The 25,935-nt window shown below is 41.7% G+C and overlaps 1 protein-coding gene across 1 annotated transcript in view; it reads right to left on the bottom strand.

Moving 5' to 3' along the window:
* VAV3 (vav guanine nucleotide exchange factor 3) overlaps positions 1–25,724 on the bottom strand; it is a gene marked incomplete at its 5' end in the record, with an annotated part of 390,664 nt that extends 364,940 nt beyond the window's left edge. Inside the window, one exon of the mRNA XM_082265799.1 lies at positions 25,521–25,724. Within this exon, the coding sequence (XP_082121925.1) occupies positions 25,521–25,724 (204 nt within the window). The remainder of the gene's footprint in view (positions 1–25,520) is intronic.
* Positions 25,725–25,935: the final 211 nt, after the last annotated feature.

The following is a 25,935-nucleotide window of genomic DNA, read 5'->3' as shown; positions in this document are numbered from 1 at the left end:
TTGCAATCAACAAAGTTCATGCCTCCTGCTAAATGTAGTGCTCTAGTTCTGACTAAGCAGAGCGAATGTTAGGTCTCAGCAGAGAGATCACTGCTTCCAGAGACCAAGGGTGCATGCTGGCAGGGAATAGGCTTTTCTATTCAGGTTGTGGTTGCTTTTTGCAGAAAATGAACTGTAGGACCTTGCACATGTACCTAGAACGAATTCAACTGGATTAAATTGGAAGTATATTTGGGCTTTAATAAGGATGTAGATTTTAATAGACTGAAAATTAATTGCATTACCCACTTGCTGACCGCCCTATAGCATCTTTATTGCTATGGGGCAGCAGCTGTGTGCAGGATCACATGTGTATATAAATATATTTATTTATATATATATATATATATATATATATATATATATATATATTGTGACAGGAAGTCAGCTAAATCTGGGAATGTAGTCACAGGAAGGAGATACATTTTCCACCTGATTGAGAAGTCCATTAATTAATTTAGGGTGTTGGCTACAGAGCTAGCCAGCAGGAAGTTGAAAGGCCTTCACCTGTTCAGAATGAGGGAGTTAAGGCTCTATAATTTGTTCAGAGAAATTCCTGTTGTTTGCTGCCTCCAGAAGCTGCATCCTGAAGCCATGTGGGCTGGGAGCAGGAGGACAGTCAGCGTGTGCCTCCCGACAGGATGTGTGGGCCTGGGAGAAGACCCCCCGGAGTGATGTGTGCCCGGGACGGTAACCAAGGGTGAATACGTCTCAAAGGTGAGAAGACGAAGTGTTTCTGTGTGAAAGAAACAAAAGGACTGTGTTGCCCTGTGAAACTATTATAAAAGGACTATTGAGTGTCCACTGTAGGACAAGGAAGTCTGCCCGACGGTAGGTTGGAGACAGACACTTAGGCAGGTTCCAGTTGTGAGAAGGTAGCCGCCCACAGAGGCAAGGATTTATTTTCTGTTTTATTTTATTTTGGATGTTTTGCTGCATACAGCCTGGTGAAGAAAACACCATTTAATAAACCACACTGTTTGTTTGCAAGCACTTGTCGGCTACCTCTCTGGGAAAAAACACCCCCCAAGGGGTCATCCACACCCGCCACCGAGCTAATCCCTCACATATGGTGGAGGTATGCAGTGGGCAGAAGCAGCAAGATCCCTGCAAGGAAGTGCAAATGTTTGATGAACTTTGTCTGGTGCATGAGATTGCACAATCTATGTGTGCAGGAGAGAAGATCCTGACAGAAAAAAAAAAAAAAAAAAGTGTTTTAAAGAGACAGGGGTCTCAAAATTTTTTGATGAACTTTGTTGTGTCTGGTGCAAGTGACTGCACAAACTGTGTGCGCAGGAAAAGAGATCCTGCAAGAGAGAGAAAAACTACATGTGTTGAAGAGACAGTGGTCTGAAAATTGTTTGCTGGACTGTGAAAAATTTGTTTGTGGAGTTATTGAAGATGGGGCGGTCCAAACGCCTGAAGAATGCAAAGATAGATGAAATGAGAGACCGGATTCTATGGATGGAGGGGATGTTGCCGTCTGAACCAGCCCCATCCATGCCTAAAGAGAGTCTACTAAAGAGGAAGGTTGTTGTCCCTAGCAACACTGATGAAACCGCTATGGAGACGCAGTGTGCTCAGATGAAAAGTAAACTCAAAATGGAGGAGATGTTGAAACATCTGATTATATCAAATGCAGCTCAACAGCAAGCAAATACAGCTCAACAGCAGGCAAATGCGGATTTTTCAGCAGAGCTTTGCAGCTCAACAAAAGGCTCATCAAGAGAGCATGGCAGGCTGGAAACAGAGACGCCAGCAGCCAATGGAGGCCATCGGTATGGAGGAAACCGAGTATGTGTGCAGGGCTAAGTTGGATGCCTTGCAACGGAAAATGGAAGAAAAAGAACAAGCCTTGGAATTGCTTAAAATGGAGCATAGAAACTTGCAGGAAACGAATGAACTACTCAAGTCTCATGTGTTACAGTGGGAAGAATCCACTGCTCTTCTTTTGGTCGAGTTGAAAAAACGCAGAGAGACTATAATGGAGAAAGATACCATCCTCATGGAAAAGGAAAGTGAAATTCAGACTTTGCAGAAGCAAAGTATGGCTGATATGTTGGAGTTGCGTAATCAGCTGGAAAAAAGTCTTCAGTCTTTGGGAGCTACAAAAATAGACCTGCAGGAGTCGCAGGAACAGAATGTTGCTCTGAAAGCGACATTGTCTCTCAGCGACAAAGAGAAAAGTGAAAGAGAGGCTAAATTACTGAGTACTGTGTATGAGCTCACTACTTTGAGCAATGTGGTAGATGAATGGCGTGCGGACTGTGAAAGTTGGAAAGGGGAAGCCCAACGTGTCCAGCAGCAGTTAAAGGAGAAAGAAGCCTGTGTGGCAGAATTACATTCTTATTCCCAGATGCTAGCCAATGAGGTGAAGGCTCTTATGCAGGGAAAAGGAGATTGTGAACATAAGAGGGAAAAAGTAGAGGCACAGCTTCTGGAATCGCAAGTCAAGGTGTCAGAAGGTGACCGATTGTGTGCTAAGCTGTCAGAGAAGGCAAACCGATTGCAGGTTGAGTTGGACAGTGTCACAAATCGGCTTTCTCAAGCAGACCGCAAATCTAGAGAAATTGCGGAAGATTTTTCTATCTTGGAATCGCAGCTGCAAGACACGCAGGAACTCTTACAGGAAGAGAGGTGTCAAAGGCTGAGTTTTAGCACAAAGCTCAAACAAATGGAAGATGAGAAAAATGGCTTCCTGGAACAATTAAAAGAGGAGGCGGAAGCAAAGAAAAACCTATCAGAGCAAGTCGCAACATTGCAAGCTCAGATAGCGGATATGAAAAAACGCATGGAAGAAAGCGTTGGTTCATTACAGTGTGTTGAAGATGTGAAAAAGAAGTTTGATCAGATGCTTGGTGAAGAGAAGACTGTGTCTGCAAAATATGCAGAAGAACGCGCACGTGCAGAAACGGAGGTGCGTGATAACGAGAGCAAAGCCCTGTTCTTGGCTCGCTCTTTGGAGGAAGCTCTAGAGTGTAAGGCTGAACTAGAAAGTGTTAAACAGCTGCGTACAGAAATGGAAGAATTGGTCAGCTCCAAGGATGATGTTGTGAAAAGCGTTCAGGAGCTAGAAAAGTCTAAGCGAGCCTTAGAACAGCAAGTAGAAGAGATGAAGATTCCGTTGCAGGAACTGGAAGAGGAATTCCAGGCAACAGAGGATCTGTCCCAAAGAGGGGATAGTGTGCCTGATGCAGTTTTTAAAAGGATCAGTGTTTTGGGGTCTGTCCTGAGTGAGCCTCAGAAATGTGATGACACGTGGCTTGAATCACCCCTTTGGAATAAACCGTTCCTTCAAAAACTTCAAGCATTGGAAAATGTATCATTAGAACTTCAGCAAATAAAGGAGTTGTGTAAGAAATGTGATGATTTCTCAGTTCAGGCTGAAAACCTAGTGGAGAAAACTAAAGCGGAGAAAACTAAAGCAAGTGATATAAATCTGGGAGGAAAAAGCAAACGCCACCTAGTGGAGAAAACTAAGGCTGTTGGTGAAAACGTGAAGCAAATGAATTTCAAGTGCCTTTCAGAGAATATTTCTAAAATGAAACTGGTGAAAGACGGGTGGCAGAAGTTTGATCGTGATCTTGAGATGCATTCCATGTGGAATTCAGATAGAGAAAAAGAACTAGGTGACCTTGAGCGGTCAAATAGTTCAGCAGAAAGTGCATTGAAGAAACCTGTAAAAGAATGTGTTGCAGTTCCATGCTTCTTCACTGATGCAGAGAGGAGGTCTATAATGGATACCACCCAGATCGCTGGGTTCAACTGTGTTGTTGCCTTTGACCCCTATGTTGGTGGAAGGAAAGTTGATGATGTTCTGGTTGGCTTCTTCTGTGAAGAGTTTGGCAAGAAATATAAACTCAATATCAAATCAAATAGTAGGCCTTTACTGCGACTCGCTCAGGAGGGCGAAAAGTTTAAGAAGTTGATGAGTGCAAATGCTTCAGATCTGCCTATGAATATGAAATGTTTGGTGAATGATATTGATATCTCTGGGAAAAGGAACAGGGGTCACTTTGAAGAAATGTGTGACAGCCTGTTGTCTCAATTGGAAAATCCTCTGCACAGCATCTTAGAGCAAGCAAAGCTCAAGAAGGAAGATCATTCCCTTTTACAACAAAAAGTCAATGATTGTGTACAGATGTATGGAGAGGCAACTCAAGTCACAGAGGGATGTCAAGAGTCCCTACTTGGAACAAAGCTTAGTGAAGCAAAGGTTCTCAAAGTTTTGTGGAAAACATTTATGGATTGCAGAGAGAGGCGTCTTAAGAATGTTGAAGACATTAAGACTAGCCCAATTGAGTTGCCTATGGATCACGGTCCTCCATGGTGGATTGGACAGACGGTTATGAGGGACAAGCTGTCTGACATTTATGAGAAAGCTGTCAATGAAGATGACAGAAACGAGAAGGAGCGAAATGATGCCAAAAATGCAGTTGAAGAATGTGTATATGAGATGAGAGACAAACTGTGTGGCATTTATGAGAAATCCGTCAATGAAGATGACAAAACAGTTTCATCCGGAAGCTTGAGGATAATAGGAGGCTTATCAGTGAGTCAGCAGTGCCTGACACATGCGTGCCTGGAAATATGTGTCCCAACCCTAGGGTTGAAACAAGAGGGGGGGGTATGTGACAGGAAGTCAGCTAAATCTGGGAATGTAGTCACAGGAAGGAGATACATTTTCCACCTGATTGAGAAGTCCATTAATTAATTTAGGGTGTTGGCTACAGAGCTAGCCAGCAGGAAGTTGAAAGGCCTTCACCTGTTCAGAATGAGGGAGTTAAGGCTCTATAATTTGTTCAGAGAAATTCCTGTTGTTTGCTGCCTCCAGAAGCTGCATCCTGAAGCCATGTGGGCTGGGAGCAGGAGGACAGTCAGCGTGTGCCTCCCGACAGGATGTGTGGGCCTGGGAGAAGACCCCCCGGAGTGATGTGTGCCCGGGACGGTAACCAAGGGTGAATACGTCTCAAAGGTGAGAAGACGAAGTGTTTCTGTGTGAAAGAAACAAAAGGACTGTGTTGCCCTGTGAAACTATTATAAAAGGACTATTGAGTGTCCACTGTAGGACAAGGAAGTCTGCCCGACGGTAGGTTGGAGACAGACACTTAGGCAGGTTCCAGTTGTGAGAAGGTAGCCGCCCACAGAGGCAAGGATTTATTTTCTGTTTTATTTTATTTTGGATGTTTTGCTGCATACAGCCTGGTGAAGAAAACACCATTTAATAAACCACACTGTTTGTTTGCAAGCACTTGTCGGCTACCTCTCTGGGAAAAAACACCCCCCAAGGGGTCATCCACACCCGCCACCGAGCTAATCCCTCACAATATATACACAGTATATACAGTGGGTACGGAAAGTATTCAGACCCCCTTAAATTTTTCACTCTTTGTTATATTGCAGCCATTTGCTAAAATCATTTAAGTTCATTCTTCTTCCTCATGAATGTACACATAGCACCCCATACTGACAGAAAAACACAGAATTGTTGACATTGTTACAGATTTATTAAAAAAGAAAAACTGAAATATCACATGGTCCTAAGTATTCAGACCCTTTGCTCAGTATTTAGTAGAAGCCCCCTTTTGATCTAATACAGCCAGGAGTCTTTTTGGGAAAGATGCAACAAGTCTTTCACACCTGGATTTGGGGGTCCTCTGCCATTCCTCCTTGCAGATCCTCTCCAGTTCTGTCAGGTTGGATGGTAAACGTTGGTGGACAGCCATTTTTAGGTCTCTCCAGAGATGCTCAATTGGGTTTAAGTCAGGGCTCTGGCTGGGCCATTCAAGAACAGTCACAGAGTTGTTGTGAAGCCACTCCTTCGTTATTTTAGCTGTGTGCTTAGGGTCATTGTCTTGTTGGAAGGTAAACCTTCGGCCCAGTCTGAGGTCCAGAGCACTCTGGAGAAGGTTTCTGTCCAGGATATCCCTGTACTTGGCCGCATTCATCTTTCCCTCGATTGCAACCAGTCGTCCTGTCCCTGCAGCTGAAAAACACCCCCACAGCATGATGCTGCCACCACCATGCTTCACTGTTGGGACTGTATTGGACAGGTGATGAGCAGTGCCTGGTTTTCTCCACACATACCGCTTAGAATTAAGGCCAAAAAGTTCTATTTTGGTCTCATCAGACCAGAGAATCTTATTTCTCACCATCTTGGAGTCCTTCAGGTGTTTTTTAGCAAACTCCATGCGGGCTTTCATGTGTCTTACACTGAGGAGAGGCTTCCGTCGGGCCACTCTGCCATAAAGCCCCGACTGGTGGAGGGCTGCAGTGATGGTTGACTTTCTACAACTTTCTCCCATCTCCTGACTGCATCTCTGGAGCTCAGCCACAGTGATCTTTGGGTTCTTCTTTACCTCTCTCACCAAGGCTCTTCTCCCCAGATAGCTCAGTTTGGCCGGACGGTCAGCTCTAGGAAGGGTTCTGGTCGTCCCAAACGTCTTCCATTTGAGGATTATGGAGGCCACTGTGCTCTTAGGAACCTTAAGTGCAGCAGAAATCTTTTTGTAACCTTGGCCAGATCTGTGCCTTGCTACAATTCTGTCTCTGAGCTCTTCAGGCAGTTCCTTTGACCTCATGATTCTCATTTGCTCTGACATGCATTGTGATCTGGAAGGTCTTATATAGACAGGTGTGTGGCTTTCCTAATCAAGTCCAATCAGTATAATCAAACACAGCTGGACTCAAATGAAGGTGTAGAACCATCTCAAGGATGATCAGAAGATATGGAAAGCACCTGAGTTAAATATATGAGTGTCGCAGCAAAGGGTCTGAATACTTAGGACCATGTGATATTTCAGTTTTTCTTTTTTAATAAATCTGCAACAATGTCAACAATTCTGTGTTTTTCTGTCAGTATGGGGAGCTGTGTGTACATTCATGAGGAAGAAAAATGAACTTAAATGATTTTAGCAAATGGCTGCAATATAACAAAGAGTGAAAAATTTAAGGGGGTCTGAATAATTTCCGTACCCACTGTATATATATATATATATATATATATATATATATATATATATATATATATATATATATATATATATATATATATATATATATATATATATATATATATATATATATATATATGTGTGTGTGTGTGTGTGTGTGTGTGTGTGTGTGTGATCCTGCACTTCCGCCAGCAGGGGGCACCTGCAGGGATAATTCACAGAAGAAGCCGATCTGCCGGTGCCAGGCACTCAATGCCCTCCGGCAGCTGCCGATCGTCTGCAATACACAGGGAACTGAGCTATGACTATGTAACCAAGGCATATCTCAGTTGTGACAGGGGGATAGGATCGATCCTGTGTTCCTGCAAAGCAGGGACTAGAATTGATCTCACAGCATACACAAAAACACTAGCTAGGCACACAGTTAACCCTTTGATCGCCCTACATGTTTAACCCTATCCCAGCCAGTGTCTTTAGTACAGTGACAGTGCATATTTTTGGCACTGATCACTGTATTAGTGGCACTGATTACCGCAAAGTGTCAAAAGTGTCAGTTAGTGTCCAAATGTCCACCACAATATCACAATCCTGCTATAAGTCGTTGATCGCCATCATTACTAGTATAAAAAATAATTAAATAAATAAAAATTCCATAAATACCATAGTTTTTAGACGCTATAATGTTTACGTAAACCAATCAAAATACGGTTATTGGGATTTTTTTTTTACCCAAAACTTAGCTTACCGAAAAATACTTATTGGCCCAAATTTATGAAGAAATTAGATATTTTTTTTATCGGATATGTTTTATAGCAGAAAGTAAAAAATATTGTTTTTTTTTTTTTCCAAAATTCTTTATATTTTTTGTTTATAGCGCAAAAAATAAAAACCCCTGTGGTGGTCCCTCAAAAGAAAGCTCTGTTTGTGGTAAAAAAAAAATGCCATACATTTTTTTGGGTACAGTGCCGCACGACTGCCCAATTGTCATAGTAATGCAGTGCTGTATCACAAAAAATGGCTTGGTCATGAAGGGGGGGTCAACTTTCCGCAGGTCAAGTAGTTAAAATGTTAAAATTATATAAGATTTTTGTGATTGGGATCAGCTTCCAGGTTTTATTGTCAAAGCGTTATTTAAAAAGCTGAAGTTAAAAGCTGATTGGCTACCAGAGCTGCACCAGATTTTGCACTCTCCAGTTTTAGTAAATCAACCCCAAAGCTCAGAAAGAGCTGTGCAACATATAGAGCACTACCTGCTAACTAGGATACAATTCCATATAACATTGACCTGCATCAAATTAAAGTGTTAAAAGATTTCGATTAGCTGATATTTAAAAGCAGGGGGAAAAAATCAATATTTTTTTTAATTGACAGTTATTTTATTGCAAGGGCTTCATGGACAGATTTGATTAGCTTTTTTTGAACTATACATACATTTTTGGGCAGATGGCAACTTTGTGTGAACAATACATTCCAATAATTCACACCTCCTTTCAACTTCACCATAATTCTTTCTACAGAAGTGGCCAAACTAAATGAGTATTTGGCTGTGTCAAACCTCTGGCTGCAGCAAGAAGTGTCACACTCAGGCCTTGTTCACACAGATTTACTTAAAGCGTAACTTCACTTTTGTTGAGAAAAAAACAATCCCCTCTGGATGATCTCAGTACATTGCAAGGATTATAACAAACTTTGTTGCAGATTCCTTTTGTTATTCTGAAGAAATCATTGTTTGTTCCTCTGTGCCTCTGTGCTGAGTGGGTCTAATGGGAGTGTTTTCATAATTATCAATCCGCTAGGCAGCTGCAGAGCACTAATGAGGAAATCTGCTGAGCCTGCACCCCTTTAGATGTGCTCCTATTGGGAGTATCTCACCAAAAATGACATTTTTGTTGCAGGGGATGCCAGAAATCTGACTTGTATCTTAGTGCAGACTTCTGGGAAAATTGGTGAGCCAATCACACAAGCAGGAAATGATGTTTCTGGGGTGGTCAGTGTCAGTACACATTCTGTGTACAGAACACCTCCAGGCAGCCATATTGCATTGCGTTTTCAGAAAAAGGCTGCAGATTGAAAAGGAAAGGTACTTTATAATAACATTCAATTACAATATGATTTGTGTCGCTATAGTATATGCTCAGTAGATATGTTCTGGCTAGCTTGGTAGATATGTTAATGGCCATCTTAGTAGATATGCTCTGACCAGTTCAGTAGATATGTTCTGGCCAGCTCAGTAGATATGTTCTGGCCAGCTAATTAGAAATGTTCTGGCCAGCTAATTACAAATGTTCTGGCCAGCTCAGTCGATATGTTCTATTTAGCTCAGAAAATTTGGTCAAGGCAGCTCAGTAGATATGTTTTGGCCATCTTAGAAGATATGTTCTTGCCAGCTTAGTAGATATGTTCCCGCCAGCTTAGTAGATATGTTCTCGCCAGCTTAGTAGATATGTTCTCGCCAGCTTAGTAGATATGTTCTGGCCATCTTAGAAGATATGTTCTTGCCAGCTTAGTAGATATGTTCCCGCCAGCTTAGTAGATATGTTCTCGCCAGCTTAGTAGATATGTTCTGGCCAGCTAATTAGGTTTATTCTGGTTAGGGTAATAGATTTGTTCCAGCCAGCTCAGTAGATATGTTATGGCCATCTCAGTAGAGATGTTATGGCCATCTCAGTAGAGATGTTCTGACCAGCTCAATAGATATGTTCTGGCTAGCTCAGTAGATGTATTTGGGACAGCTTACTAGATATGTACTGGCCAGCTAATTCGATATGTTTGTCTAGCTCAGTTGAAATGTTCCGGCCAGCTTAGAAAACATGCTCTGGCCATCTAATTAGATATGTTCTGGCTAGCTCAGCAGATACAGTATGTTCTGGCTAGCTCAGTAGATATGTTTGGGCCAGCTCAGTAGATACTAGGCCTGCGGAATATAATCGCCGAATCGATGCATCGCGATGCGCCCCTTCGCGATTCTGCATCGATTCGGGGTGGCTGCAAAATCGATTTCTAATGACGTCAGTTGGGGGGGGTGGGGCTTGATGAGAGTGGCGGCGGCGGCCGGCTTGTGGAACACGAAGCTCCTCACGGGAGAGAAGGAGAGCAGAGCTATCAGCGCTCTGGCCTCGGGAGGGTTCGGGGCGGCCGCGGGCTTCCCAGCCGGAGATGGGACGGTGGAGGATGAGGAGGCCTCGTCCGAGTCGGAGGAGAAGCGGCAGAGCCAGGTGAGGGGGCGGACAGGGGGAGCCGGACTATCCGGCATGGTCACAGCACAATGTCACTGTATTCCGATTTTGTGTTCTGTGTATTTATTGCTGCTACACCCATATTGGTAAAACAAATAGAAATGTCCGTGAAAATCACTCCTACCCTTACAGCAAACTTGTACTACTGTACACTGAAAGCTGCTCACCTGCTAGTCTAAACTGTCACCAGAGCCCTGCAAAATGCCTTCTACTTACTGGGGGCACATGGAACACTGCTCCTGCTTCCCTGGCTGGTTCCTGGTCTGCCAACCGATAGGCCCAATTGCTGTCACACGGCAGCTTAATGTAAGTTTGCACTTTAAGGAAGTCAAAAAGCCGGGGAGCATGGGCAAAGTAAATATAGACTGCCTTTTAGAAAGCAAACCTACAATATGCCAAGTATAGACAAGGTACAGGCTTGATTTAACATTGAACTATTGTGCAAATATTAAAGTGGTATGTATTATATATTATAAATCCAAAAGCAAACTTTTATTAAATTGCATCTTACCAATTTCTTAGATGAAGTGGCTGCATTATTATTCTTTGATTTTTACGGCTTTCAGTTTTCACCTGGTGATCCTGCCAGTAAGTGTTTTTTTTTATTTATTTTTTTCCCCCCAACTGAACAAGCTGCCCTGCAGATGTAGCAGTTAGGGGTTTGGGCAGACTGTTTACCACTGACAGGTGTGCTTACAATGGTCAGCTTTAATTTATTGATGTAAAACTTTTATCGCAAAAGTAACAAAACTATTGCTGTAACTGCTTATAAAGTGTTAGGTAGAGTTTTGGCTTCAGTTTGTTAGTGTATTTAAATCTGCATCTTAACATCCCCCCTCTTCAGATCCGATCCAATACGTCAAAACCGGACAGATGGAAACCCTATTCGTCCCATCCCATTCCCCGATAGAGAAGAATTGGGACCTGTTAGCTGTGTCTCCACACACATGGCGGTATATGGAGCCGCGGCTCGTTCACAGACAAGTCAGTGCGTGTGACCGGCGGACTCGATGTCCGCCGGTCACACTACGATCGCTCCTTTGAAGGGAGAAAGGCGGAGCGGCTTATGTAAACAAGCCGCCCGTCATTCTCCCTGTGTAATAATGAAGATCAGACGGTTCTACTATGTAGAAACGTTGATCTTTGTTTTTACACCAATAGCAATGTCCCTGCACAGTTAGAAGCACGCCCCTAGGACACACTTAACCCCTCCCTGTCCAATAAAGTTAACCCCTTCCCTGCCAGTGTCATTTTTGCAGTAACAGTGCATATTTATAGCACTGATTACTGCAGTAATGTTACTGGTACCCCCAAAAGTGTCAAAAATGTCAGTCAAGGGTCCGATCTGTCCGCCGCAATGTCGCAGTACCAAAAAAAAATCACAGATCGCCGCCATTACGCGTTAAAAAAAAACCACCAAAAATGACAAAAATCTTTCCCTTTGTTAGTACATGCGATAACTTTTGCGCAAACCAATCAAAATACGCTTTTTGCGATTTTTTTTACCAAACATATGTAGCATAAAACAAATTGGCCGAAAATGTTAAAAAATTTTGATTTTTACATTTTTTTGGGGGGGAATTTCATATAAAAAAATGTGAAAAATATTGTTATTTTTGCAAAATTGACGCTCTTTTTTTGTTTATAGCGCATGATCAAAAAATCGCACAGGTGATCAAATACCACCAAAAGAAAGCTCTGTTTGTGGGAAAAAAAGGACGTCAAATTAGTTTAGGTACAGCGTCGCCCGACCACGCAATAGTCCGTTAAAGTCACGCAGTAAAAAATCGCAAAAAACCCCCTGGTCTTTTAGCAGCCAAATCCTCCGGGGCTTAAGTGGTTAAAGACGGGTCTGGGTATAGGGTTTCTATATATGGAGGTCTTCCATGTATTTTTTTTTCTATTTTTTCCTGCTGGTTAACCTATAAAGATTTTGGTTTGTTTTTTCAACCTGACTATTTATCTTTGCCACATGCTTGTTCTGGGCAAATATTGAGGCCAGAGACAGTCAGGTAACTAGCATTTTTAGAAAAAGGTTGGTAACGACATCCCCTGTATTTCTTTGAAGATAGGTTTCCTTTATGCATCTGTAATGTGTTGCAAAAGCCTATGACGACACATAGGGTTAAGTGCAGTCAACCAAACCACTTCCTATATCATACTGTACAGAGAGAGTTCCTCAAGTCAAAACTGAAGTCTCTACCAACATAGGGCTGTGGACGACTAATTGTACTGTTCACTGAGATTTTTTTAATTTAAACTTGAAAACAATAATTTTCCCTAGCAACTTAAAATACTTTACATCGTTGAATGTATTCTATAGGAAAATCAGTAAAGTGCAATAAATTCATTAGCAGAGGATCAGAAATAACTTCTCCCTAATATGACCAGTACAGTGAATCTGGTGGCTGTCATGGGTTAATACAGCTATATACAAATCCTCATTGCTCCTTGCAATGCCATAATCAATAAGCCTATATCCGTGGTGAATGGCTGCATGCCTGAGCCTGCTAGTGACTGCATCACCCGACGAGCACAAATACTGACATCAGGCTGAGCCGTTTAGCAATGACATCCTCCATGATGGAACACACCCCCAACTGACCGTTTCCACCCTACCGCCCACCAGAAGGAAACACAGCTGAAATAGCATTGCATCTTCAAGCATTTGATTATTTCAGATCTAGCCTCATTATGCATTTAGAAATACAGGGGCGTTGCGTTTTGCCAACGTTTATTGCACAGAAAATGCTTTGCTATCTACAACACCCTATATAAAGTTCTTTTTAACTTTGAATGATCATTTTGAAAATGCAAAGAAATCTTCACTCCTGCTACATTGTTACAAAAGTGAGTACACCCCTCACATTTTTGTAAATATTTTATTATATATTTTCACGTGACAACACTGAAGAAATGACACTTTGCTACAATGTAAAGTAGTGAGTGTACAGCTTGTATAACAGTGTAAATTTGCTGTCCCCTCAAAATAACTCAACGCACAGCCATTAATGTCTAAACTGCTGGCAACATAAGTGAGTACACCCCTAAATGAAAATGTCCAAATTGGGCTCAATTAGCCATTTTCCCTCCCCGGTGTCATGTTTTGTTTTGTTACAGGGTCTCATGTGTGAATGGGGAAAAGGTGTGTTAAATTTGGTGTTATCACTCTCACGCTCTCATGCTGGTCACTGGAAGTTCAAAATGGCACCTCATGGCAAAGAACTCTCTGAGGATCTGAAAAAAAATAATTGTTGCTCTACATAAAGATGGCCTAGGCTACAAGATTGCCAAGACCCTGAAGCTGAGCTGCAGCATGGTGGCCAAGACCATACAGTGGTTTAACAGGACAGGTTCCACTGGGAACAGGCCTCGCCATGGTCGACCAAAGAAGTTGAGTACTTAGTGTCATATCCAGAGGTTGTCTTTGGGAAATAGACGTGGGCTCAATTAGCCATTTTCCCTCCCCGGTGTCATGTAACTCATTTTTGTTACAGGGTCTCATGTGTGAATGGGGAGCAGGTGTGTTAAATTTGGTGTTATCACTCTCACGCTCTCATACCGGTCACTGGAAGTTCAACATGGCACCTCATGGCAAAGAACTCTGAGGATCTGAAAAAAAATAATTGTTGCTCTACATAAAGATGGCCTAAGCTATAAGATTGCCAAGACCCTGAAGCTGAGCTGTAGCATGGTGGCCAAGACCATACAGTGATTGACAGAACAGGACTCGCCATGGTCGACCAAAGAAGTTGAGTGTATGTGCTTAGTGTCATATCCAGAGGTTGTCTTTGGGAAATAGACATATGGGTGCTGCCAGCATTGCTGCAGAGGTTGAAGGGGTGGAGAGCAGTGTTAATTTCGTCGACTAAAACCGACTAAAACGTTTTCGTCTACTATATTAACACAATTTTAGTCGACTAAAATACAACTAAAACAAAAACAATTCATATGACTAAAATACGACTAAAATTAAAATGGCATTTTAGTCAAAAGACTATAACTAAAACTAAATCGAAATTTGCTGCCAAAATTAACACTGGTGCATGCTCAAACCTTAATACCATAAATAATAACATATTAGATTTTTCACTCAAGAACCAACAGTAGTATATAAAGAGTTTGGAAATTGTAGAGAAATGCTTAAATAATGCATTACAAATTACAATTGAACTACACCCATTCGATTATAGATGACTAAAATGTAGGACGTTTTAGTCGACTAAATACGACTAAAACTAAAACACTTGCAGAAGACTAAAATGGGACTAAAACTAAAATGCCATTTTAGTCCTAAGACTAAGACTAAAACTAAATTGAAATTTGCTGCCAAAATTAACACTGGTGGAGAGTCAGCCTGTCAGTGCTCAAACCATACTCCGCACACTGCATCAAATTGGTCTGCATGGCTGTCATCCCAGAAGGAAGCCTCTTCTAAAGATGATGCACAAGAAAGCCCTCAGTTTGCTGAAGACAAGCAGACTAAGGACATGGATTACTGGAACCATGTCCTGTGGTCTTATGAGAGCAAGATAAACTTTTTTGATTTAGATGGTGTCAAGCGTGTGTGGCAGCAACCAGGTGAGGAGTACAAAGACAAGTGTGTCTTGCCTACTGTCAAGCATGGTGGCGGGAGTGTCATGGTCTGGGGCTGCAGGAGTGCTGCTGGCACTGGGGAGCTACAGTTCATTGAGGGAACCATGAATGCCAACATGTACTTCGACATACTGAAGCAGAGCATGATGCCCTCCCTTTGGAGACTGGGCCGCAGGGCAGTATTCCAATATAACGACCCCAAACACACCTTCAAGATGACCACTGCCTTGCTAAAGAAGCTGAGGGTAAAGGCGATGGACTAGCCAAGCATGTCCCCAGACCTAAACCCTATTGAGCATCTGTGGGGCATCCTCAAATGGAACGTGGAGGAGCGCAAGGTCTCTAACATCCACCAGCTCTGTGATGTCGTCATGGAGGAGTAGAAGAGGACTCCAGTGATAACCTGTGAAGCTCTGGTGAACTCCATACCCAAGAGGGTTAAGGCAGTGCTGGAAAATAATGGTGGCCATACAAAATATTGACACTTTGCGCCCAATCTGGACATTGCCACTTAGGGGTTTACTCACTTTTGTTGCCAGCGGTTTAGACATTAATGGCTGTGTGTTGAGTTATTTTGAGGGGACAGCAAATTTACACTGTTATACAAGCTGTACAGTCACTACTTTACATTGTAGCAAAGTGTCATTTCTTCAGTGTTGTCACATGAAAAGATATAATAAAATATTTACAAAAATGTGTCACTTTTGTGGGATACTGTATGGTGCATAAACTACTAGAACACGGATGAGTGCAAATGATATAAACACAAAGTATGCTCAGTGTGCAGCAACTGCTCATCAATATAAAATACAGATTGTAGTAATTAGCCTTACTATGAAACTCAGCACAGTGGCTCAATACAGTGAGCTCATTATGTTCGGTTTCAGTAAACAATACCGCATGTTCTGTATCAGTAAACAATACTGCGTGCTGATTATCAGTGTGTAGATACAATGCATCAATAGGAAGCCTACTATAAGGGCAGTGTTCATTCTCAGTGTACTTAGCAAAATATGTACTCATACAGAGGCTGTACCAGCAGTCATATATACTCAGACCGACGGCCATGACATTGTTCTGTACTCATGTTAATGTAAAATTTACGGGATTTACTGACTGCCATCAAATATATTACACTATACAAAACAATGTCATAGAGAACCAATCTTTTCAAACAATGCTTAGGCAAACAAATGGTAAAAAAGATAATATCCACCCAACCGCTGAAAGATTTATCTCCTGCTTGCCTGACCAGGCCATTTTTTGCGATGCGGCACTGCGCTACGTGCGCGGTTGTGCAACACAGTACCCAAATAAAATGTCTTTTTTTTTCTCACAAATAGAACTTTCTTTTGGTGGTATTTGATCACCTCTGCATTTTTTTTCTTGTATATGGCCCCTTAAGGTTCCCCTATGTCATGCATGGTCACCAGATGCAACTGTTCAGTCGCTAATTTTGCTTTTAACCATTATTATATATATGGCTATGTATGTCCTTTCTACTATGTTTTTTTCTACATGTACTAATAAAATTTCATAATTTTTATACATATATGAGTGGTTGCCCGCTATAGTCCCATTTAGGGGGTTTTTCTCCTTTCTTGTCTAAAAAACATATTTTACTTTCTGCTATAAAACGCAAATACTTTGGCCACCTAATGCAAAGTTAGGACTCATTGGAAAAGACCCTGATGCTGGAAAACATGGAAGGAAAAAGGAGAAGAGGACGACAGAAAACAAGATGGACAGATAGCATCATCGGAACAATGAACATGAAGTTAAGCAAGCTCCGGGAGGCAGTGGGGGACAGAAAAGCCTGGTGCGCTATGGTCCATGAGGTCACAAAGAGTCGGACACGATTAAACGACTGAACAACAACAAAACATATCCAATAAAAATTTAAAAAAAAAATCATATTTCTTCATCAATTGAGGCCAATATGCATTTTGCTACTTGTTTTTGGTAAAAAAAAAAAACTCCCAATAAACGCATATTAACAGGTTTGTGCAAAAAGTTATAGTGTCTATAAACTATGAGATATTTTTATTTTATTTATTTTTTTTTTTTATTAGTAATGGCTGTGATCAGCGACTTATAGCAGGAATGGGATATTGCGGTTTAAATTCAGACACTCACTGACACTTTTTGAGAACCAGTGAAACTAATACACTGATCAATGCTAAAAATATGCACTGTCACTACACTAATGACACTGGCAGAGAAGAGGTTAAACATCAGCTGTGATCAAAGGATTAACTGTGTGCCTGACCAGTGTTTATGTGTACTGTGTGGAAGGTGTTTTTACAAGGGGAAGACATGGATCCTAGTCCCTGCTTTGCAGAGACACAGGATCCATGCCTTCCCTCCAGTCGGAATGGCATACATAGTTAGATTGCAGTTCTGTCTCTGTGGCTGATGATCGGCAGGTGCCATCAGACATCAAGTCCGTGGGAGCAAGCGGCCTGGGGCGCACACTCATGCCCCCTAGCAGGAAGTGCAGGATCCCCCATATATATGTGATACTGCACACAACGGCCATCCTGTAGCAGTAAAATTGCCAGAGGGCAGTCAGGAAGTGGTTATTATACCAAAATACCAAAGGGCAGAGCAAACAACAATGATAAAGTGCAACAACCTATAGCAAGGGTGTCAAACTCAATTTAAATGTGAGCTGCATCAGCATTATGGCTGTCCTCAAAGGGCTGGTTGTTTCTGTAAGACTAGATGTCCAGAGCACCCCCATCCCCCTTTACATCAGATGTTAAGCACCCCACTATCAGAAGACAATAGTCTCCCACCCCCCTCATATCACATGTGCTGCTGCTGGGGAGAAGCTGGGGGGGATCTGGGAAGCAGAAAGTGCAGGGTCTGGAGGAGAGCCAGAAGACAACTGGCATCAGCTGCCAGAGTCTGCTGAATGCTGAGACGAGAGGAGCTGCAACTGCACAGAGAGGCGCAGGATCTGTAGGAGGAGTTCTGCCCTCCTCTCTGCTGCTGACTGCTATGAAAGAAGGGTGGCAGAGACGAGTCTCTCTGCGGCTACATGGAGAAAAGCAGGATCTGGTGGAGAAGTTATATCTTTCTTTCTTCTGCAGACTGCTGAGACAAGGTGGGGGTGGACATGAAGGGGTTCCGCAGCTGACGGAGAGGTGTGAGGGCCACATGGAATGGCATGGCGGGCCGGCTTTGGCTTACGGGCCTTGTGTTTGACACATGTTACCTATAGCAACCAATCCAGTTATTATAGTCAAGTTATAACAGCACTGAAGTCAGATCATTCGTGATCAGATGCTCCAGGTTATAGCAACTTGCAAAGCACCACTGCTTTTAGCCTTTCTGAAAAACAATGTTTCCTTACAGCCAAACTTTACTCAAAAGGGGAATTTCCACTTATCTGCCTCATCCGCTTACCCCCCCCCCCCCCCTTAAAGTTTTGGTACTTTTTTTTTTTTTTTTTGCATGAAGCGGGTACCTAGTTCTGACAGTTACCTGCTCCCACTGCCGGTCGAATCACTGCATCGATCTGAACGGTTCGCCCCCCTCTTTCCCCCGCAACCTTCTTGGACATGTCACGGAAGGCTGCAGGGTCATTCACAAAGCGCGTCGCAGCTCACACTTTCACAGTGGGAAGCCGGCTATGAAGCCCCAAGCAGTCGCAGCCGGCTTCCCATAGTAAATATGCCGGCGCCAGGGACCCAAAGACCAGTGAAGAGCCGGCTCAGGTGAAGACTGGCTGAATTCCTGGATAGGTAAGTGTCCTATGATTAAAACTCAGCAGCTACAGTATTTGTAGCTGCTGACTTTTATTTTTTTGTTTCTCAGGTGAAGAACTGCTTTAAGCTGGGCCTACACAGAGCAGGGGCTAAAATTTGAGCCATTGGTGGCCCCTGTCGCCATCCTCCTGCCTGACATCCTTCTGTCAAACAATTAAAGGAAGGGGGCAGAAAAATGTCAGCCAAACATTGGCTGCATCCAATTAGATACAGCCATTGTTTGGGTAAATCAACATCCGTGGGTGCTAGCTGTCAGAACACAATAGCTGGCAGTAGAGACTCCCCCATCCAGACTGTTTAGCGCTGCAGGGCTGAACTATAGAAATATTATAGAGCATGGCCAGCTTTACAAGTACATCTGCAAATATTAAACACACGCATATTTATATATTAACCTGACATGAAGAAGGGGTTGATATAGTTGACTTGTTGAAGGGTGGGTGCTTTGGTGTTGGCAAAAGTACCCTTGGTCCACACTTATTAATGAATTTGGACCTGTAGTAGGCGCATGCACTGATAAATGATATGCACATGCTTGTTTCAGGTCAATGACTCAACAATTTGTGAAGGAATAAGGATGATAGCCCTGGAGTCTTTAAAACAAGTCAATTTCTATTACGAGTTTGGTACAGAGCGGTCACACTAGTCAAATAATGGACTTTGAGGAGCAAATTGTGCTCAGGCACCCTAGTATGGGTACACCTTAACACAAGATGACCAGCAGAAATCTGGTTTCATAAATCTGTCCAAAAGATGGCCAAATCAGATGATTAATATCTGTCATCTGTGATTATTAAAGAGGGTAGACCAGTGCTCTTTGCTCTGTGTTAATAAATACATCCAATATACAGGGTTACTCAAATCCCAGGAGGAAAGTGGCCTATAAGCCTCAAAAAGACCAACTAGCCTTTAACTTTTTAAAGTCTTATTATTTTTTTGTGAATTGAAACCACATAAAACAACCTAGTAATTTCTAGATTGTTCTGACTAGCTCCTGAACTCTGCATTAACATATCCACCACTTGGTATTTATGTGCACACTTCATTCCATTGATAATATCACACCAGCCATAACTCAATAAGATATAATTAAGTATAATTAAAGATACTTCCTACATAGTACGTTAGTTACATACATACATCATCCCATGAATAATATCACGTCAGCCATTATTTATTAACATATAATTAAAGATACTTTCTAAGTAGTAGAATGGTTACATATGTACATACATCATCCCATTGATAATATCATACCAGCCATTATTTATTGATATTTTACCATACAATTGAAGATATCTCCCATGTAGTATGTTGAGTACATACATACATACATACATCATCCCATTGATAATATCACATCAGCTAATATTTAATAACAAATAATTAAATATACTTTATAAGTAGTATGTTTGTTACATATTGTACATACATCATCCCATTGATAATTTCATACCAGCCATTATGTATTGATATTTTAACATATAAGTGAAGATACTTCCTATGTAGTATGTTGGGTACATACATACATACATCATCCCATTGATCATTTCATATCAGCCATCATGTATTGATATTTTAAAATATACATGAAGATACTTCCTATGTAGTATGTTGGGTACATACATACATACATCATCCCATTGATCATTTCATACCAGCCATCACTTATTGATATTTTAACATATAAGTGAAGATACTTCCTATGTAGTATGTTGGGTAAATACATACATACATCATCCCATTGATAATTTCATACCAGCCATCATGTATTGATATTTTAACATATAAGTGAAGATACTTCCTATGTAGTATGTTGGGTACATACATACATGCATCATCCCATTGATAATTTCATACCAGCCATCATTTATTGATATTTTAACATATACATGAAGATACTTCCTATGTAGTATGTTGGGTACATACATACATACATCATCCCATTGATCATTTCATACCAGCCATCACTTATTGATATTTTAACATATAAGTGAAGATACTTCCTATGTAGTATGTTGGGTAAATACATACATACATCATCCCATTGATAATTTCATACCAGCCATCATGTATTGATATTTTAACATATAAGTGAAGATACTTCCTATGTAGTATGTTGGGTACATACATACATGCATCATCCCATTGATAATTTCATACCAGCCATCATTTATTGATATTTTAACATATACATGAAGATACTTCCTATGTAGTATGTTGGGTACATACATACATACATCATCCCATTGATCATTTCATACCAGCCATCACTTATTGATATTTTAACATATAAGTGAAGATACTTCCTATGTAGTATGTTGGGTAAATACATACATACATCATCCCATTGATAATTTCATACCAGCCATCATGTATTGATATTTTAACATATAAGTGAAGATACTTCCTATGTAGTATGTTGGGTACATACATACATGCATCATCCCATTGATAATTTCATACCAGCCATCATTTATTGATATTTTAACATATACATGAAGATACTTCCTATGTAGTATGTTGGGTACATACATACATACATCATCCCATTGATCATTTCATACCAGCCATCATTTATTGATATTTTAACATATACATGAAGATACGTCCTATGTAGTATGTTGGGTACATACATACATACATACATCATCCCATTGATAATGTCACACCAGCCATTATTTATTCATATACAGGTGCATCTTGTAAAATTAGAATATCATCAAAAAGTTAGTTTATTTCAGTAATTCAATTCAAAAAGTGAAACTCATATATTTTATATAGATGTGTTACACACAGAGCAATATATTTCAAGCATTTCATTATTTTAATATTGATGATTATGGCTTACAGCTAGTGAAAATCCAAAATTCTGTATCTCAGAAAATTAGAATAAAACCAATAAAAAAAAAAAGGATTTTTAATACAGAAATGTTGGTTTACTAAAAAGTATTCTCTATGGGGTTTAGGTCAGGCGAGTTTGCTGGCCAATAAAGCACAGTGATACCATGATCATTAAACCAGGTATCGGTACTTTTGGCAATGTAGGCAGGTGCCAAGTCCTGCTGGAAAATGAAACCAGCATCTCCATAAAGCTGGTCAGCAGAGGGAAGCATGAAGTGCTCCAGAATTTCCTGGTAGAGGGCTGCGCTGACTTTGGATTTGATAAAACACAGTGGACCAACACCAGCAGATGACATGGCTCCCTAAATCATCACGGACTGTGCAAAATTTTGCATTTCATTTGGAAATCAAGGTCCCAGAATCTGGAGGAAGAGTAGAGAGGCACAGAATCCAAGTTGCATGAGGTCCAGTGTGATGTTTCCATAGTCAGTGATGGTTTGGGGAGCCATGTCGTCTGCTGGTGTTGGTCCTCTGTGTAGTAACACCTGGTTTAATGATCGTGGTATCACTGTGCTTGATTGGCCAGAACACTCTCCTGACCTAAACCCAATAGAGAATCTGTGGGGTATTTTCAAGAGGAAGATGAGAGACACCAGACCCAACAATGCAGACAAGCTGAAGGCCACTATCAAAGCAACCTGGGCTTCCATAACACCTCAGCAGTGCCACAGGCTGATCGCCTCCATGCCATGCTCCATTAAAGCAGTAATTCATGCAAAAGGACCCCCAACCAAGTATTAAGTGCATACTATACTTTACATGGACATACTTTTCAGTAAGCCAACATTTCTGTATTAAAATTCCTTTTTTTTTTTTCCATTGGTTCTATGTAGTACTCTAATTTTCTGAGATACTGAATTTTGAGTTTTCACTAGCTGTAAGCCATAATCATCAAAATTAAAAGAAAGAAATGCTTGAAATATATCACTCTGTGTGCAACACCTCTATGTAAAATATATGAGTTTCACTTTTTTAATTGAATTACTGAAATAAATTTACTTTTTGATGATAATCTAATTTCATGAGATGCATCTGTATATTACCATATAAGTAAAGATACTTCCTACGTAGTATGTGTTACATGTGTACATGGACCATCCCATTGATAATATCAGACCAACCATTATTTAGAAGTTAAAGGTACTTTGTATGTATACTTAGATATGCATATTTAATAGAGTTAAAGTGTAGCTTGATGAATCTCCTCTATTTCTGAATGTCATTAGTAATGATGTAAAAAGGCCTGCTACATAAAATAAAAAAACAGAAATGTTTTTGAATGTTGATGTCATGACATACATACTAATGTCTATATATCGCTGAGTTTGGAGTCCAAAGGTATTTTTTTTGTTCCACAAGAGATAACAGAAAAAGCAATAAGCTGCCAACGCGTTTTGGGAGCCAATAAAACAACCCTGAAATGCGTTAGTTGCCTATTGTTTTCCCTTTTTGTCCCTTGTGGAACAAATAAAACCTCTTGGGCTCTCAACAAAGTGTGTTTTTTATGCTCCTTCTGGTTTAGCTATATATAAGGGGTTAATTACTGCAACTGGAGAGTGCAAAATCTGGTGCAATTTTGCGTAGGAACCAATCAGCTTCCAGGTTTTATTGCCAAAGTTATATTAACCACTTGCCGACCGCCGCACGACTATCTACGGCGGCGGTCAGCCCCTCACAGGCAAAGTGACGTAGGTCTACGTCGCTCGCCTGTGAGGGTTTAGGGATCGAGCGCGCGCCGCCGGAGGCGCGCTCCCGCTCCCGCGTGGTCACGGACCCCCCCGCGCGTGTGACCGGCGGACCCGATCGCCGCCGGCCACTCTGCGATCGGCGGGGGAGAGGGAGAAAGTCAGGCAGCTTGTGTAAACAAGCTGCCTGTCATTCTCCTCTCTGTATGAGAGATGATCACATGGATCTACTATGTAGATCCATTGATCACTCTGCATACAGTTGAAGCCACAGCCAATCACAGTTAGAATCACGCCCCTAGGGACACACACAGCCCCTCCCTCTCAAATAAAGTTAACCCCTTCACTACCAGTGTATTTTTACAGTAACAGTGCATATATATATAGCACTGATTACTGTAGAAATGTCACTGGTAACCCCAAAAGTGTCAAAAATGTCAGTCAAGGGTCCGATCTGTCCGCCGCAATGTCGCAGTACCGCAAAAAAAATCGCAGATCGCCGCCATTACGCGTTAAAAAAAAAAACAACAAAAATGACAAAAATCTTTCCCTTTGTTAGTAAACGCAATAACTTTTGCGCAAACCAATCAAAATACGCTTTTTGCGATTTTTTTTACCAAACATAGGTAGCATAAAACAAATTGCCCGAAAATATTAAAAAATTTTGATTTTTACATTTTTTTTTGGGGGAATTTCATATAAAAAAAAGGGAAAAATATTGCTATTTTTGCAAAATTTACGCTCTTTTTTTGTTTATAGCGCGTGATCAAAAAATCGCACAGGTGATCAAATACCGCCAAAAGAAAGCTCTGTTTGTGGGAAAAAAAGGACGCCAAATTCGTTTAGGTACAGCGTCGCACGACCGCGCAATTGTCCGTTAAAGTCACGCAGTGCCGAATCGCAAAATACCCTCTGGTCGTTTAGCAGCCAAATCCTCCGGGGCTTAAGTGGTTAAGGTCCTCAGTTATTTTTTAACCAAAAAAAAAAAAAACATGTTATACTAGCCTGCTCTGTGTAATGGTTTTGCACAGAGCAGCCCAAATGCTCCTCTTTTTGGGTCCCTCACTGGCGCTCCTGGCCCCTCCCTCCTGCTGAGTGCCCCCACAGCAAGCAGCTTGCAATGGGGGCACCTGAATCGAGTCGCTGCTCTGTGTCCATTCAGACCTGAAAACATGGCCACCTCTCTCCTCATTGGCTCACTGGCTTTGATTGACAGCAGTGGGAGCCAATGGCACCCGCTGCTGTGCCTCAGCCAATCAGGAGGGAGAGTCCCAGACAGCTGAGGCTCTGGTGCAACATCGCTGGTTGGAGATGGGGTTCAGGTAGGTATAAGGGGGGGGCTGCTGCACACAGATGTTTTTTTTTATCTTAATGACTTAAGATAAAAAATCTTCTGCCTTTAGGCCCCATTCACATTGAAAGCGGCTTTGAAATCGTGCGATTTCACCTGAAATTGCATGACTTCAAAGCCGCATCTCAGTGCAATTTCAGGTGCGACTTTGAAGACATCTGTGCGGCTTCATACACAGATGTCTATTGAAATCCCACCTGAAATTGCTAAAAGTAGTGCATGTACTACTTTTTCTAATCGGTGCGGCACCGCAAATTCAGTGTTGCATCAATTTAAACACTGCCATTGCCGGCCTGTCAAATTGCATGACAAATCGCTCCAGGATCGGGGGCTTGGAACCACTTTAATTGAGCAAGCTGAAGTTAGAAGCTGATTGGTTACTATGCACAGCTGTGCCAGATTCTGAGTGCTCCAGATTTATTAAACCCCCCCACGAGGACTTTTTAAGATTGGGTATACCTGGAGGGAACCCCGCTTTGATAGCAAGCTGCCAAATCTCAAAGTAAGCCCTGTTTATCTGCCATCCATGGACCTGGATCCAGCGCCTCAGTCACAACCCTACTAATGTATCAGATGATTACATACATTGTAGTACAGGGATCCTCAAACTGCGGCACTCCAGCTTCTGTGGAACTACACATCCCATCAGGCACTGTAAAACTTTGACATTCACAGACATGACTAGGCATGATAGGAATTGTAGTTCCTGAACAACTGGAGGGCCATAGTTTGAAGACCCCTGTTGTAGTATATTGTTAGATTGTTTCATCACACATAGCAGTGATGGCCAACCTTGGCACCCCGGATGTTTTGGAACTACATGATGCTCATGCACTCTACAGTGTAGGTGAGCATCATGGGAAATGTAGTTCCAAAACATCTGGGGTGCCAAGGTTCACCATCACTGACATATAGGCACGAGGAAACTATAATGCTATTTTTGAATTAAAAACCATTAAAGGACCTTGATTTAACGCACTGACCTGAGACATCTGCGGTCGTAGGTTGATCTCCTTCAGGTTGACGGAGCTGGGCTGCAGGTTTTTGAGCAGTTGACATAGTAGCACCCCATCTCGGAGGGTCTGGGCCAGGTCGAAGACCTGCGCCGTGTCCCAGGTCACCCTGTGGTTGGGGGGTAGCACCTTACATCGGATCAGCCACTGGGCACACTGTCGCCAAGGCTCCATGATGGCGAAGAACAAAAAGTGCTGGTGCAATCCTTAGAATACTGGAGGATGAATGAACAAGTTTAGGACTCAAGAGATTCCCAGCAAACGATCGCTGATCTATAGTGAGATGGGGTGGACCTGACTTCAGGACAGCATCAAAGTTCAGCTTTAATGAGAATCAGCCTTCCTGAGAATAAATGAAGAGTGCAGTCAATGGCTGGAAGGAAGG

The sequence above is a fragment of the Pelophylax lessonae genome, assembly GCF_965119305.1.
Source record: "Pelophylax lessonae genome assembly, chromosome: 8".
In the NCBI taxonomy this organism is placed as follows: Eukaryota; Metazoa; Chordata; class Amphibia; order Anura; family Ranidae; genus Pelophylax; species Pelophylax lessonae.
This window is presented reverse-complemented; position numbering and strand designations above follow the sequence as displayed.